The sequence below is a fragment of the Plasmodium yoelii genome, assembly GCF_900002385.2.
Source record: "Plasmodium yoelii strain 17X genome assembly, chromosome: 4".
NCBI lineage: Eukaryota > Apicomplexa > Aconoidasida > Haemosporida > Plasmodiidae > Plasmodium > Plasmodium yoelii.
This window is the reverse complement of record NC_036176.2, coordinates 347,462-364,225: the sequence shown is the minus strand read 5'-3', so window position 1 is coordinate 364,225 and position 16,764 is coordinate 347,462. Positions and strand designations below refer to the sequence as shown.

The 16,764-nt window shown below is 21.3% G+C and overlaps 3 protein-coding genes across 3 annotated transcripts; 2 read left to right on the top strand and 1 right to left on the bottom strand.

The window, feature by feature from the left end:
- Nucleotides 1–420: 420 nt before the first annotated feature.
- PY17X_0406200 (conserved Plasmodium protein, unknown function) lies at nt 421–10,236 on the top strand (the record flags this gene model as incomplete). The annotated part of the gene is made up of 1 exon (XM_719086.2): nt 421–10,236. One exon carries the CDS (start codon nt 421–423, stop codon nt 10,234–10,236), a length of 9,816 nt encoding a protein of 3,271 aa, XP_724179.2.
- A 770-nt stretch (nt 10,237–11,006) lies between these two features.
- PY17X_0406100 (conserved protein, unknown function) lies at nt 11,007–11,728 on the bottom strand (the record flags this gene model as incomplete). The annotated part of the gene is made up of 3 exons (XM_022955055.1): nt 11,007–11,203; nt 11,340–11,411; nt 11,560–11,728. The coding sequence occupies 3 exons, from the start codon at nt 11,726–11,728 to the stop codon at nt 11,007–11,009; spliced, it is 438 nt and encodes a 145-aa protein (XP_022811537.1).
- Nucleotides 11,729–13,405: 1,677 nt separating this feature from the next.
- On the top strand, nt 13,406–16,051 carry PY17X_0406000 (conserved Plasmodium membrane protein, unknown function; the record flags this gene model as incomplete). The annotated part of the gene is made up of 2 exons (XM_022955054.1): nt 13,406–15,234; nt 15,799–16,051. The coding sequence occupies 2 exons, from the start codon at nt 13,406–13,408 to the stop codon at nt 16,049–16,051; spliced, it is 2,082 nt and encodes a 693-aa protein (XP_022811536.1).
- Between the last annotated feature and the right edge of the window lie 713 nt (nt 16,052–16,764).

Sequence of the window (16,764 nt, the reverse complement as noted above, 5' to 3'; positions counted from 1 at the left end):
ATATTTATGTATATGTATGTATATGTATGCACATGCATATTTATTTACAACTCTATGCTTTATATGTCATATATAATTTTACTTTTTTCCATTTCCTCCCCCCCCAAAAAAGTATATAGATTAATAACCGCAACAAAGCTGATTATTCTTTATTATTCTTTATTTTATTATTTTTTTTTTTTTTTTTTTTTTTTTATTTCTGTGAATAACACAGTGTATGAATTAAAAAGGAGTGTAACATAAGATAATTTAATTGCGCCTTATTTTAAATTTCGTCTTATTTTAAATTTCGTCTTATTTTAAATTTCGTCTTATTTTAAATTTCGTCTTAGTTTAAATTTCGTCTTAGTTTAAATTTCGTCTTAATTTAAAATTCGCCTTGTAGACCACATGTGCTAATTAGAATAAAAAAAAAGGAAAATGATAAAAAAGGGGTCCGAATCGAATCGAGCATTAAGAAAGAAGTTAAACAATGATGTCACAAATATATTGTTGCTTTTTGAAAAAGTGCAAGAATGGGCTGATTTGAGTAATATATTACAAAAATTATATTTAACAATAGAAAAGTATGAAATTTTTTTAGATATATCATCAAAATTTTTATTATTTAGAAGATTATCACAATGTTTGAATCCAATGTTACCATCGGGTGTTCATTCAAAAGCATTAATTATTTATGGATCAATATTTAAAAAAATAGAAAAAACATATTTTATAGATAATATTCATATATTATGTTCCGGAATTTTTGAATTTATGTTACATTGTACAATTAGTTTAAAAACAATTTATTTTAAAAATATAAAATCTATTTTAAATTTAAGAGAAAATATTCACATGTTTACATATGCTTTATTATTATCATTATTTAATGTAGTAGATAGTGATAATAATATATTGCTTTATATATATTCTATTAATAATTATATAGGAGAAAATATATTTTTTAATAATTTATGGTTATTATTATTAAGACATCCAGAAATAAGAACCAATGTTTTGAATTTTTTAGAAACATCATTTAGTCCGCAAATTTATTTATTATCAAAAAAAAGAATAAAAACACTACTTCCTTATAAAGATGAATTAGTATTATCATCATTAATATTTTCATTAAATGATAAAAATATAATAAACCAGAGAATTACATTATCTTTACTTATAAACAATTTTCCTTTATATGATGTACAAATTGATTCTAATTTATCTCATAAATTTAATACAGTTAGGCTTAACAAAGAAGACCGAATTAAAAATAATATAACATCTTATAATGATAATTTTAGACAAAATAATTCAAATGCTAGAACAAAAGATGGTAATCTGAATGTGAAAAGGAGTCATACTTATTCGCAATCTTTTGAATCTTTTTCACCAAGGCATGTTAATGGTGATAATAATGGTGGTGATGATGGTGATGATAATGGAAATAATAATGGCGATGGTGGCAAGGTTCCAAAACATATTTCCTTTGAAAAAGAACATGTTAACGGAAAAATAATTAACGAGAATTATAATAAAAAAAATTTAAACAAAGAATGTAATGAAGATAATAAATCGGATGTATCAGATTGTATCTTATTCAATGATATAAGCAAAAAAATAATAATTAGAAATGTAATTTTTTTATTACGAAAATCAGATATAGGACTAAATAGACGAATTTATAAATATTTATATATATACGAAAATAATGATGATAAACATTTAAAAGATAATATAAATTTAGAGAATTATAAAATTTATTATGAAACAATTATAGATATACTTGAAAATAAATTTAATGATAATCCAATAGACATATTAGATGTTTTATTTATTTTATTTAAAAATAAAGATTATATAATTATTAATAAATATATAATGGAAAATATATTTATATACATACTAAAATTTGTGTATAAAAATCGGGATAATAATATTATAAATGAATATTTTCATAAAATATTAAATCTAGAATTAATAAGTTTTGAAACAATTACAAATATATTTATGTATACTTTTCATTATCTAAAAAATGATGAAGAATTATTTAATAATAATATAAATGCATATATAAAAAAATTTATTAATTTATTAAATATTATGACATATTTTCTTGAATATATCCATGAAATAAATAAAAAATTTTATTTTTATTTTATATTTATTTTTGGTACAGCATTACTAAAATATGTTATTTTTTTAAATAATAAAATAATTAATATGATTCAAAATCATTTATCTATAAATCTATTTAATGATTATCATCAGTTTTTAAATTTTATTCGTATAATTCCTGGAAAAGATGCTGCATTGTGTTATTTTTATTTTTTTGTAATTAAATATAATAATTTTTATTTAAAAAAAACTATTTTTATAATACTTACTGGTGTTTTATCTAAAGAACCCATTTTTCGAGATATAACCAATTTTGAAAATAAATTTAGTAATGATTCCGTTCAAAATGAAGACAAATATAATTACCAATATAATAATGATAAAACAAATAATACATTTCGATCAAGTTATGAACAAAATAGAAGAGATGTAGATAAAAGCTTTAAACAAGAGTTGAGCCATTCTATGGGCGGCACACAAAATTATGCTGACAATGCTGGCAATGCTGGAAATGCTGGAAATGCTGGAAATGGTGATAGTGATAGTGATAGTGATAGTGGTGAGTGGAATGAAAAAATAAAATGCGTTTTAAAAAAATATATAAACAAATTAAAACACAATTTAATTGATGCGATTATTAAAAATAAAGACTTTCATTTTATTACAAACAATTGTGAATATATAATATTTTTATTTTTCAATTATCATATATTTATCGAAAGAGATAAAATAAATAATAGTTGCCATTTTTTTTTAATCACCATTTTAAAAAATTGTACTCAAGAAAATACAAATAAATTTTATTTTTGGGCATATCTATTTTTAAATATTATTAGAATAAACTTTAACAGAATGATTTTATTAAGTTGTAAAGATATGGAAACTGAAAAAAAAAGAACATCTTATCAAAATTTGGCACATCTAAATAAAGGTGATAATACATCTATTCCCAAAAGTGGCAATTTCCAATCTAAAGAAGGTAAAGAGAATAAAGAAGATAAAGATGGTAAAGAAGATAAAGAAGAATATAAGAAAAGTTATTCGAGTGGGAAACATAATAGAGTGATTGGAGGAGACACATCTTTTAATTATGATAAAAATTATGAAGATGATAATTTTATTATTAACCAAATTAAAGAAAGCTCTGAAAATAATGAAGAAGGAAATATAAATAAAAATGTGTTAAACAATATAGATGATTATATATTATATGATTCGATTGGAAATTATGAAATAAAAAATAGCTTAGATAAATTAATAAAATATAATGGACAAATTGAAAGTAGTAGTATTTATTTTTCTTCATTTTGGAATTATTTTAGTAATATTAAATCAGGAATTTTATTTAATAAAAATTTTGTATCAAATATATTAATATATTCCAATCAAATAGTAAAAAATATATTTAATTATATAAAAATATTAAAACGTAATAAATCTTTTATTAAATTGTTTTTTGATATAAATTATATGTACAATTTTTGTCATAACAATTATTGTTTAAATATTCTAATCAAATCATTAAAAACAAAAGATCCAGATAAATTAATGTATAATGCTAAAATTATTTTAGAATGTATTATAAGCAATAAAATAAGTGATTTCCATATTATTCATTCGAATTTTTATAATTTAACTCATAATTTATTTAAGCTTTATCAAAAAAGAAATATATTAATCAATTTTTATATAGCCAAATTTTTAAAAAGCAATAAAAAAAATATACCATATATATTTGATCACATTATTATAGCCATGTTTGAATTGATTACATGTATAGAAAATTTATTTGACAAAAATGAAGTGCCAAATTCGAAGATGTCAATTTGTAGAACCAGAGATGAGGATAATACCCAAAATGACTCTCGCCCAAAGCAAGCGGCCTGCCAAAACAAGTCATATTTTTCCAGCGCAGAAAAATTGCAAAAATCGCAAAAATCGCAAAAATCACAAAAATTTCCAAACTTGCCAAACTTGGCAAACTTGCCAAGTAGACACGATACCCTTTCTGACAACCGCAAAAATTATGAACTCCTTTTAAACAAATTAAAGTGCAGATTCGATTATTTAAATTTTTTTTTTTGTAATATCGAAAATTTTATGTTATGGCTATACCAACATAAAATTAGTAAAAATATTTATAATTATCGTGAAAAAATGATATTAAAAAATTATGAACAAAATATTAACATAATTGTGTGTTGTATATGTACAGAGGGAAATATAAGTTCTTTATATTTTCGAAATTATTTAGATGTATTTTTTATATTATTTTTAAGAATTCTTTATCTTAATGAGCAAATACAAGATGTAAACAATTTAGATTCTACCATAAACCAAAAGTCAAATAAAACCAACGAATTTTCTGGGATTAATTATTATTCGGGTACCAATAGATTCGATGTTGGAAATGGGAAGCATGGAAAACGTGGCAAAATGAATAACAATGATGATGGCATCCTATTTAAGCAGAATATATTGCTCGAATTTAAGAGAGATGTCATTGGGCTTATAAATAAAATATTTAATTTAAACGAAAGCAAACATTTTGAATACAACAAAATATTGCACATATATTATAAAGAAACGATACATCATTTTTTATTTTTATTTTATTATTTTACAGTTAAAAAATATTACATTTTGCAAATTCAATTAATTCGATTCATTAGATATGTTTTATTTAGATATGAAAATAATGGTGAGAAATTGGCGATTTATGGATTATTACCATCTATATTAACAAATAGAATTATAAATAAAATAGATTCTAAAGATGATGATAAAGGAATAACAAAAATGAATGAAAATAAAATATCAACAAATTATACAAATTATGAAGAATTTATTATAGCTAGTAATAATTATTTTGATATAATTAATAGAAATAATGAAAAAATAAAAAATGATGTTTTTATTTTTAGTGTTTTAAGGAAATCTATGACAATCATATTAAATATTAATGAAAAAATAATATATAAAGAAGTTTTAAAAAGCATTATTTATTTAATAGAAAATATAATTACAGAAAGAAGTGTAAAAACATATTATCTAACTGTATTTTTTTTAGATTTATTATATATTATAAAAATCGAAAATAAAAAAAAAAAAAAAAACTTTTTTTTTATAAAAAAATTTTGTCAATTTTTATTAGAAATATTTAAATTAATATATAAAGATGAATTATTTAGTGAAAATAAAAATGACGTTAAACAAGAATATAAATATGATTATAATAGCATTTTAATTGAAGAGATCGAAAACAGTTTAATGGATAATAAAGTATCTATTCATCCTTTTTGTGCAATTTTTTCCATAAAAACAGATGATAAATATTTAAGTATGCAACATTTAAATATATCAACACTTTTTTCTGTTATTTTTAATCTTTATGTTTTTATTAAAAAGCGACTAAATTATTATTATAATAATGATAAAGATCTTATTAATTGTGATGAAAATAAAAACCTTTCCATGAATAATAATAGTAGTATATACAATTATAATAATAGTAGTATATATAATTATAATAATAGTAGTATATACAATGAAATAAATAGCGAAAATAACAATCCTGATAACTATAACAAAAATTTAAATAATAATAATAATATATATGATCAAGATGAAAATATGGATAAACCAAATAATAATTCACATTTTACAACTAATCATGATATAGATTCGAGAAATCTTAAATCAAATTTGCAAGATAATAAAATGTATAAAACTAACGATATAGTGAATGGTGTCATAAAAGAAAGGGGGGTCCAGCATAGTCTTACGCAAAGGGGAGATATAAACAGTGATGAGAATGGTGAAAATGGTGATAAAAATGGTGAAAATAGTGAAAATAGCGATAAAAACGAATATGAAATTAACAAAGATGGGGAACAGAAACAAGAATGTACATATAAAAGTATAAATGGTGATAAAAAAATAGACGAATATTATTATAAAAATGAAGAAGAAAATGAAATACAAACTTATTATGATAAAAAAAATGCATCTGACAGTTTGGGAATCAATCAGCCACATCTATCTGACAACGTAAATAAAAATGAAAGCGGAAACGAAAGCGGAAATGGCAACGAAAATGGCAACGAAAATGGCAACGAAAATAAGAATGGTTATAAGAATGGTTATAAGAACGGTTATAAGAACGGTTATAAGAACGGTTATAAATTATGTGAAAAAAACGTTTTTGATGACTCTCAAAATGATGTTGTTATTGAAAATAATTATACAGATAATAATTGTTTAATCAAATCTGTACATTATAATTCTGGATGGGAGAATAATAAAATAATAGGAGAAAAAGATGGAAATCGAAATTGTAATAATTTATATAAATATAATAATGGATATACTGCAAATTTAAAAAAAAAAAATAAAAAACTTTCGTTATTAAAAATATGTTTAACTAACATTATTTCCATTAGTAAGATTACATATTTTATTACACGAAATGAATTTTTATTTATAAGCAATTTATATTCACTGTTTAGAAAACACATTCCCAATTATAAATCGGATGACGAAGATGAAGCTGAAGATGAAAATGAAAATGATGAAGATGAAGTTGAAGATGAGGAAGATGAAGTTGAAAATGTGTATGGTGGAAAAAAATATAAAACAAGGAAACAGCGTGGAAGCGAAGAAATTAGTGCTGATGAGAATGGAGCATTGGGTGAAGATGATATTGCAAGAAGAGATAAAAATATGCTAAAAAAGTTAAAAAACATGAAGAGGTATGGGAAAAAAGGCAATAAAAGTGGCAAAAATTGTCGAAATGGTCAAAATTGCCGAAATGGTCAAAATTGCCGAAATGGCTATAATTGTTTAAAAAAAAAAAAAAAAAAAAATATTTATAAAAATAAAAAATTGTCATCATTTTTATTACTACTAACCGAATTTAGTGAAGATATACTTGTAAAAATTTTGGAAGACATTGTAAATTATTATGAAAAATATAAAAATAAAATAAATATTAACACATTTATGTATTTTTTATTTAATATATATTTAAATATATGTCAATTATCTCAAAAAATAATTAATTTTTTTGTTGACATATTATTTTTGTTAATAAAAAAAATAACACTAAATTCTCAAAATATAATGAGTAGTATATGGTTTTTATATATTTTATTTATAATTGAAAAAAATCATGGTTATTTATTTAATGATAAATTACAAAAAAAAATAATTATTGAACAAATTAATATAGCAATTCAAATATCTTTATATAGTTATTATGCAAAAAATATAAAAAATAATTATAATATCCAATTACCATTACCTAATTTTGTATTTCCATTCAATATATATTATATTAAAAATAATTCAAACCTTGATATTATTAAATATTTTAGAAAAAAAAATGGAACGTCAAAATTTGTTAATTTAAATAATGATGAAGAAGAATATGAAGAAATAAACAAAATAATTCATAACTATAGTTCTAAATCAATAGAAAATCATTTTAATATAAATGATTATTCTGAAATAGCAGCTATTAATTCTTTATCTTTTTTGTTAATGTGTTTTTATCATGCTGTTAATGTTAAAAATGTTGAAGAAACCCAAAATGAATTTGATAGTAATTTACATAAAAATGAAATTAGTAATAAAAATAATGTAGATAATACAATCGGAAATAATAACAATAATAGTGGTAATAATAATAGTATTATCACTACTACTAATGTGGGATCTATTCCAAATAACACAGGAGCTAATAGACAGATAAATTTAGGAAATAACCATTTAAGCAATATTAATAATAACTATTATAATACTAATTTGATATCTTCTAACAATAATAATAACAATTTTGTAGGAATTGGAATAAAAAGTTTTATCACAGAATCAGCAATTAATTTGTTTTATGAAAATTTTGGAAAATATATATCTTTATTATATAATAATAATATTCAAAATGTGTTTTATAGATATCCATTTTTTTTAATTATAAATTTTTTATTAGATTATAATTATAATTGTAGATATTATATAAAAAAAATAATATCAGATTTATATTATTGCATTTCAAATCTTGATATAAGATGCACTCAAGCCTTATCAAATATTTTTAAAAAAATAAATGAACCAAACATTGATGATTTATTATTGCCTCCTACTAGTAGTATATTTTCTCTTAAATTTAATATAATAAATTCTAGGATAAATTATATAAATAAATTATCTTTAATTATTTTATCTGGAAGTTGGAATTTTTATTTGAATTATTTACCAAAAATTGCAGAAAATATATCAGAATATCTAAAATATTGTACAGATTTAAAATTATATAGAGAAATATTAATATTAATATGTTCTATAATAATTCGAAATGATGAAAATGAAATTTATATAATTATACCTACTTTTATTTCATTAATTTTACAAATATATCATGTAGAACGGGTCAAATATAAAATAGCTATCGAAAAATTTAAAAATGTAGATAAAAATGTAGATAAAAATGATGATAATTATATTTATGACTTCAACACTTATGATAATAATGATGTATTATGTTTATTAAGAACATTATTAATTATTATTAACATATTAATTAAAAGAAATCTTAATTTTATTAATTATTATTCTTGGATTTTTTTTAAAGATATATCAATAAAAAAAAATACATTTTCCACACATAAAAATATGGGGAATTATATAACACCATCTATTTATAATAAAGCAGTTAATAATATGATAAAAAAGCATATTTCGAATAAACATGATACAATAAGTAATGCCGAATATGATGCTGAATATGATGTTGAATATGATGTTAATAAAAGTTTTAATAAAGATGGAATAGCAACAATAAATTATACAAAAGAAGGTGTTGTTATTTTTGATGAATCTATACCCAATACAAATTTACCACAAAATGAACTTAAACATGATATAGTAGATATTTCAAAAAAAAAAAAAAAAAAAAAAAAAAAAAATAATAAAAAAATTACTATTTTTCTTAATTCTACAGAAGAAAAAAATTATAATCACTATTTAATGGCAACTAATAAAAAAAACACCAACAATAATAATAATAATAATAATAATGCAAATACGAATAACAATTCTGTAAATTCTACATCTAATATTAACAATAATATTGTAAATAATAGTCCTGGTATATTATCCTCACAATATGCTATAAAAAAAAATTTAATAACAAACAAAAATAAAAATGAGGGATCAAAATTTGTTGCATTCCTAGATATAATTGAGCAAGTGTATGGATTTTATGGTTCAGCAAAAAGACAAAGCCAAGATGATAGTATAATTGAAGAAGGAAATAATGAACATTCAGAAATTGTTATAAATAAAGATGAACATAATTTAAGTGAGTCATATTCTACAGAAGATAATGATTCTATAGAGATAAGCCACACACTTAGCAGTAGCAGTAGTAGCAATAGTAATAATAGCGGATATAGAGAAAAATATAAACAGAGTGATGATAATAATGAACAATCTATAAATATAGATGAACCATTTGATGTACAGAATCTTTATTATAATAATGCAATAACAAATAAAAGTTATTGTGATAATTATATAAATGAATATATAGATGATGAAAAATATGAATCTATTAATGATGAAACTTCATCTAATTATAATTTAAGCACATCATCAAGCAATTCAACAAGTAGTAATTTTTCAAATAAATTAATAAAAAATAATATAAAATTAAATGAATTATCTGATAATGAAATGGTAAATAATAATTTAAGTTTCGATAATATTAATGTCATGGATTCTGTTTTAGATTTTGAAAATGTTGATGAGGATTCAAATTCTGATGATATATATAACCATCCTACCAAAAATTGGGATAATTCTAAATGCTTAACAAATTATGATATACATGATATATTAAAACATACGAAAAAAAAAAAAAAAAAAATATCAATACACTCAAATACTAATATACCTCTCATTTTAGTATATTTAGCTAAAAAAATTAAAAAAAACTTTTATAAATATTCTATGAAAAAATCTAAGGATGAGACCCTTATTTTACTAAAAGAATTGAATCCTGTCGAAAATGACATCAACGATTTGTTTTTAGAAGTTAATCTCAATGCTATATATTCCGACCTTTTAATTAACTAGCCCGTTGTGGAAAACGAAGCAGATTTAACAATGTGATAAATTAAATGAAGCCCAATTTAACAATGTGACAAATTAAAAAACGCTTCCATTCTTCCACACCGTGCATACGCATTATGGGGGGGATCCCCATTCCATTTCCACACTTGTGTGCAATTGCACACCTTTGTATATTTATTTGTTGTTATATGCATATATTATATGCATCGTTATTTAAATTTCGCTTTCATTATTTTTATGATTATAATATTTTCTGAAATTTCAGCTTGTTCTTCATTTTTTTTTTTTTTTCGAATTTCATTATTTTTAAGCGATTAAATATGTTCACATTGTAGAATATTAACCCCATAATTTCTATCCATGATGAAGATACATAAAAAATTAATTTATTAGTTATATTTTTTTTTTATCGTTTTTTAGTTGCGTATGCAAAAAATAATAAAACAGCACGAATAAATTGAAAAAACAAAAACTTTAATATTAAGCAATTTTATTATTTAACATTAAGCAATTTTATTACTTTAATTCATATAAACATTTGAATGCAAAATATAAGATTGTATTATATTTATTCTGTACTACAAGAATAATAACCCCAAAAAACCTGTCCTGTTCAGGTAATAATGTGGATAAGTGTGCATTATTAAGGGGTAAAATTATTCCGTGTTCAGAATAAAAAAACTAAAAAAAAATAAAAAGCTTATAGACAAGCATAATAATTTAATTGTTAAACAAATGTATTAAAAAGTGTAAAACAATTTTGATAAAAATTTTTATTTATGTTTGTAAAAAAGAGGAACTGATGGATCAGTACCACCTATTTTGTGTTTATATGAGTCATAAACATCTTTTAAATATTTTTTTTTTAAACTTTTAAAATTATACATATAATTATTATTTTCAGCAAATTCGTTAGTTTGTTGAATATAAGGTGTAATTACTGGGACCCCGCTACGAAAGTAAAAGTGGCCTATAAGAAGAAAAGCATTGTTCAAAAAAAGAGAGAAAAATAACAAGGGGGATTGTGCTAAGAATTGGCGAAACGGGTATAGTTAAAAATTGGCGAAAAGGATAAAGATAAGAATAGCGAACGAAATTAAAAATACCTGTTTTTATTTTGAAGGCATTTTCTTTGTCCCCATTTATTAAATTTAGCATAGACTGGATTTTTTCAATATCTATAAAAAGAGGGAAGTAATATAAAGTTGTGAATTTTACATGAACATTTTTTATAAGCAATTTTTGTATAGTACTCAAAATATGTACATATGTGTCCTTTTAAATATTTATATTTGAACTATGTAGAGTTATTATTTATTTTTTTACTGTTATAGTTGGTCATAATATTTTTGTGAATTTTATTTTTCATATAATTTTCATAATGAAAAGAAGTTAGATCATACATAAGTTGATTAACAAAACTTTTATTTTTCCGAAACACCTCACTTAATCTATTTTTGCTATAACACCCTTCTCTCTTAAAGATATACGCCATTTTAAATTTGTGAAAAACATATATAATTATGTATATAAAAAAAGTATGAAAAAAAACGGACTAAAATATTAAAGCTCCTAGACAATATTGCTAATATAGTATTTACTCATTTTGGGTGGATTTAGGAAGTGGAAATTATTTTTTAAGTTAATCTTTACCCATTTTCAAAAAATAAAAATAAAAAAATAAAAATAAAAATAAAAAAATAAATAAATAAATAAAATAAAAAAATAAAAATAAAAAAATAAAAATAAAAATAAATATGTATAAAAAAATGTATAAAAAAATAAAGGTAACAAAATTATTACACAACCTTTACGAGTACAGATTTTTTAAGTTCCAATGAATAAATGAAATGCATATGATATATCCACATATATCATATCAATGGGTATGCATTTTGTACATATTGCATATTATAACATTATTACATGTACAGTACATATATATATATATATATATATATATATATCTTAAATTGTTTGGCACTTGGAGGGGGGGCTTAAATGCACTACATAAGAAAAGGGGCAAAAAACGAATATATATTGTTAGCATAATAAATATTATATAATAGTAATAGTAATAGCAATAGCAATAGCAATAGCAATAGTAATAGTAATAAGTGCAAAGAAAATGGTTAAGTATATATGGGAAAATATAACATACATATTTAAAATGTATATAATACGTGCCAATTTAGTTCTTCATTTTGATCTTCATTTTGATGTTCTTTTTTTAGGCTGTAAACCCTGTTATACCTTTATAATAATATTAGTACATTATATTAATTCCCTTTTTTTTTAATTTTTATATTTTTATTTTTACATTTTCTTCATTTTATTGTCTTTATAATATATAAAATAAATAGTGCATCTTTTCAATTTTCTTAAATTTCCCCGCCTCTCTCACTAAAAAAAAAAAAAAAAAAAAGCAAGGGCAAAAAAATTAAAAAAAAACCAAAAAAATGTAAAAAAAAAAACCAAAAAAATGTAAAAAAAAAAACCAAAAAAATGTAAAAAAAAAAACCAAAAAAAGTAAAAATATTAACAGAATTTTCCCTATATTTTTTCCCAATTAAATTATTCACATATATATGTAAATATTATTTTTACATATGTTATATATTTCATACTTGATAAATGTCGAAACATTATAATTTTTAAACTAATAAATTAATTAAAAAGAGTAGAATATAATATAATGATCGTGTGCTATATATAATACACAGAGATGTTATATTATTTTTGCCGTTTTTTCCGATTTTTCCCGATTTTTCCCGATTTTTTTTAATTTAAAAATTTCCTGGGATTTTATAAAAAAAATATATTTCCCCTAAATAAGCAACTCAACTGTGTTATATATTATTTGTTTTTTTTTATCCCGATTAATAATAAAAAAAAAAGCAGAAAAAAGCAGGAAAAAATAAAAATAAGCACAATATATTACATGTACATATAGCTATAGTATTTATATGCTTATTTAATATCTATATTTTTTTTATTTCTTAATTTACAAGCATGTATAAATTAAATTTATATTTTTCTTAATTTTTTTTCCTTAATTGTTTAAAATTTTGAATTTTTGAAAAAAAAATATATACATAATATATGTATATAATACATTTTATAATATTTAATAACACAATATAGTATAGCTAGATTTATTGTTCATGCAAAGATGGAGGGTTATGGAAATACAGAAAATATAAATGATCATGGAAATAATGAATATAGCATAAGTGGTAATGTACAAGAAAATTGCGAATTTGAAAATGGAGTTAATCAAAATATGGAAAATGAATTGAACGATAATTTGCTGAATAATAATGATGGCCGAAATAAAAAGAAAAAAAATAAATATGAACGAAATATATTTAAAAATAAAAAAAATAATAATAATAATGATAATAATGGAGATGAAAATGGAACAGTACCATATCGTTCATTCAATGATAATGACATGGATATAAAAGAAGATGAAGATGATAAAAATGGCGAACGTGATGAAAATGGTGAACATAATTATAAGTTAACAAATAAAAATGGTGAAAAAAATAATAACAAAAAGAATAAATCAAATAACCAAAAGTTTAGTGAAGTATATAACTCAATTTATGAAGATTTGAAAAAAAAAAAAAGTGGAATAAAACAAAAAAATGGAAATAACAATGAAGATAATAATATTAACAATTATGATAAAAAAAATAATTTTTATGAAATGAATTATTATTCTGATAATGCAAATTCTATTAGTAGTAGTATTGATGGTGATTCTTTTTTTAATGATAAAGTTTTAAAAAAATATATTGTTGGGCAAATATTTAATATTATTAGAACATCTTTTCAATGGGCTATATCACCATTTATTTTATTTTTTTTATTTGAGCATTACTCAATATTTTATGTATACAGAATAATTTCTTTTTTTATTTTATTATTATTTACTCCAATAACATTATATTTAATTAACAAACAAAATATAAAATTCTTTTTATTGGCAACCAATACAACCAGAACAATATTATGGGGAATATGTATACCTATTTTATATTCTCTATATAAAGATTATATTAAAAAATATTATATTGACAGCTCTTTTGAATTTTTATTTTGTATATTAATAATAGTTGATCATATGTGTATAAATTTATCTAGTATAGTAGATATGGATAATAATGGAATTGAATATATTTCCAAAAAATATGATATAATTATTACTGAAAAAGCTAATAGAAAATATTTAACACTTCATCAGTTTTTTTTTGATGTATCATTTACAATATTTAATCCACTTATTATATTTGTTATGTATTTATTTGCTAGATTCTTTTCTCAAGAATATCATAGAGATTTGTTTGTATATTTAACATCTATTTATTTTGCTTTTATCTCAATTGTAAGTTTAATTATGTATGCTATTGGGCTCGAGAGAACAGAATCATCATCAAAAAGAGGAGAAAAAATTAATGATAATAATTATAAATTCCAAAATAATCTAAATAATGTTGAAGAAGGAAATATAAAAGACAATGAAATAAATGAAAATGATTTTGATAAATATTATGAAAAAAATAATAATAATAATAATAAATCTGACCAATATGTTAATAATTATACTAATGCATATCCTAGTGTATATGTAATGCAAAATCAAGTTCATAGTTTTAATGACAATTATGATCCATATTCAAATAAGGAAATAATTACATTAAAAGATCAATATAAAACACATTTTAAAAATATTAAAATAAATTTAAAACATATTTCTAATGATTATAAATTACTATTTTATTTATCTTCTTTATCATTTCTAAATAGTGTTGAAGATATAACAATGTTAATGTTAATTCCTTTTACATCAATATTTGCATGCGAATTCTTTTATGTTGAATCATTATTTATCAAAGTTTTAATTGCAATTATTTTAATATCTTTGGTTAAATGTTTTGAAAACATCTCATATTATTGCAATAAAAAAAAGCTTGTTACCCTAAAGGAACCTTCTATGTAATAATACACATCACTTATTCGTTTCGTTCTCTCAATTTTATATATATCCACATTCATATTCATATTCATATTCGTATTTACATTTTTTTTTTTTTTTTTTTTTTTTTTTTTTTCAGGGGAATGTTTCTTTCTGGGTTTTCGCTTCTTATATATTTTTTCCCTTTCCTCCTAATTCGATATTTGAACATTTACATTTTCTTAATTTTTTACACAATATGTTCTTTCCTTTATTTCTTTTTCTCGACCAATTTGAAGTCAACGTAAGTTTGAAGCGCGCGCGTCAACATCCATGCCATGTCAACATCTATGCCATGTCAATATCTATACCATGTCAATATCTATACCATGTCAATATCTATACCATGTCAATATCTATACCATGTCAACATCTATACCATGTCAATATCTATGCCATGTCAACATCTATACCATGTCAATATCTATGCCATGTCAATATCTATACCATGTCAATATCTATACCATGTCAATATCTATACCATGTCAATATCTTTGTATATGTTTTTTTTTTGCTATTTTTTTTTTTTTTTTTTTTTTTTTCAGCCTATCGATCAGCTTCCAAAAGCACATAAAAGAATCCAAATATGACATATGCAATTTTACTGGGATTTTCATGTCATTTTTTAATTCAATATTTGTTATTTTTGTGATAATGTTGTTATCAATAGTAAACCACTTTGTCGCAAATTACATTTCCATATGCATATTTTTTATCATAATATTATTTATTCTTTGTAAATGTGGAAGTCTTATTTTGAAAGAAGACGATGACTCGGCGTCAACAAAAATTGTTTAAATCCATAATTGCATATGTATATGCATGTATATATATATATATATATATATTTATACATATTTATACATATTTATACATATTTATGTGTGTGCAAATGTATGGGTTTGTAAAGATTACTGACAAAAGGAATAAATTAGCTCGTTTTATATGTAGTATAAATTGTGTATACATATATGTGAACTTATGCTCATTCGCAAGTGTGTATGTGTATATACTATATGTATATATTTTTTATACGTATCCATTTATTTATTCATTTTTTAATTAAGCATATTTTATATTTATGATTTCGTTAATAAATCATTTTTATTATCATAGTTTTTTTCCTTCTTTTTTTGTTATTTTTTTTAATCCTTTTATTATACTTGATTTATAATTTTACTTGTCAGTAATTAATTTTTGTTGTATTAATAGAATTAAACTAAGAGTATTTATATTTTTAAAATATATCTTTATACATAAAATGTTCAAATAATATTATTCCATGTGCATAATAAAAGCGCCCATGAAATTTACCGAATATATTTTCTTAATTAAACGACTTTGCGAATTTCGTTATTTTTAAAAGGGTTAAATATGCCAAGATTGGCAACTAAAAATGAGGCGGTAAAAACCTAATTAATAATTTCATTTTGTCCAAAAAATGTAAGAGATGAGGGATATCTCGTTTTCGTTTCAAAGCAAATAAATTATGCACATGTCAAATCAACAAA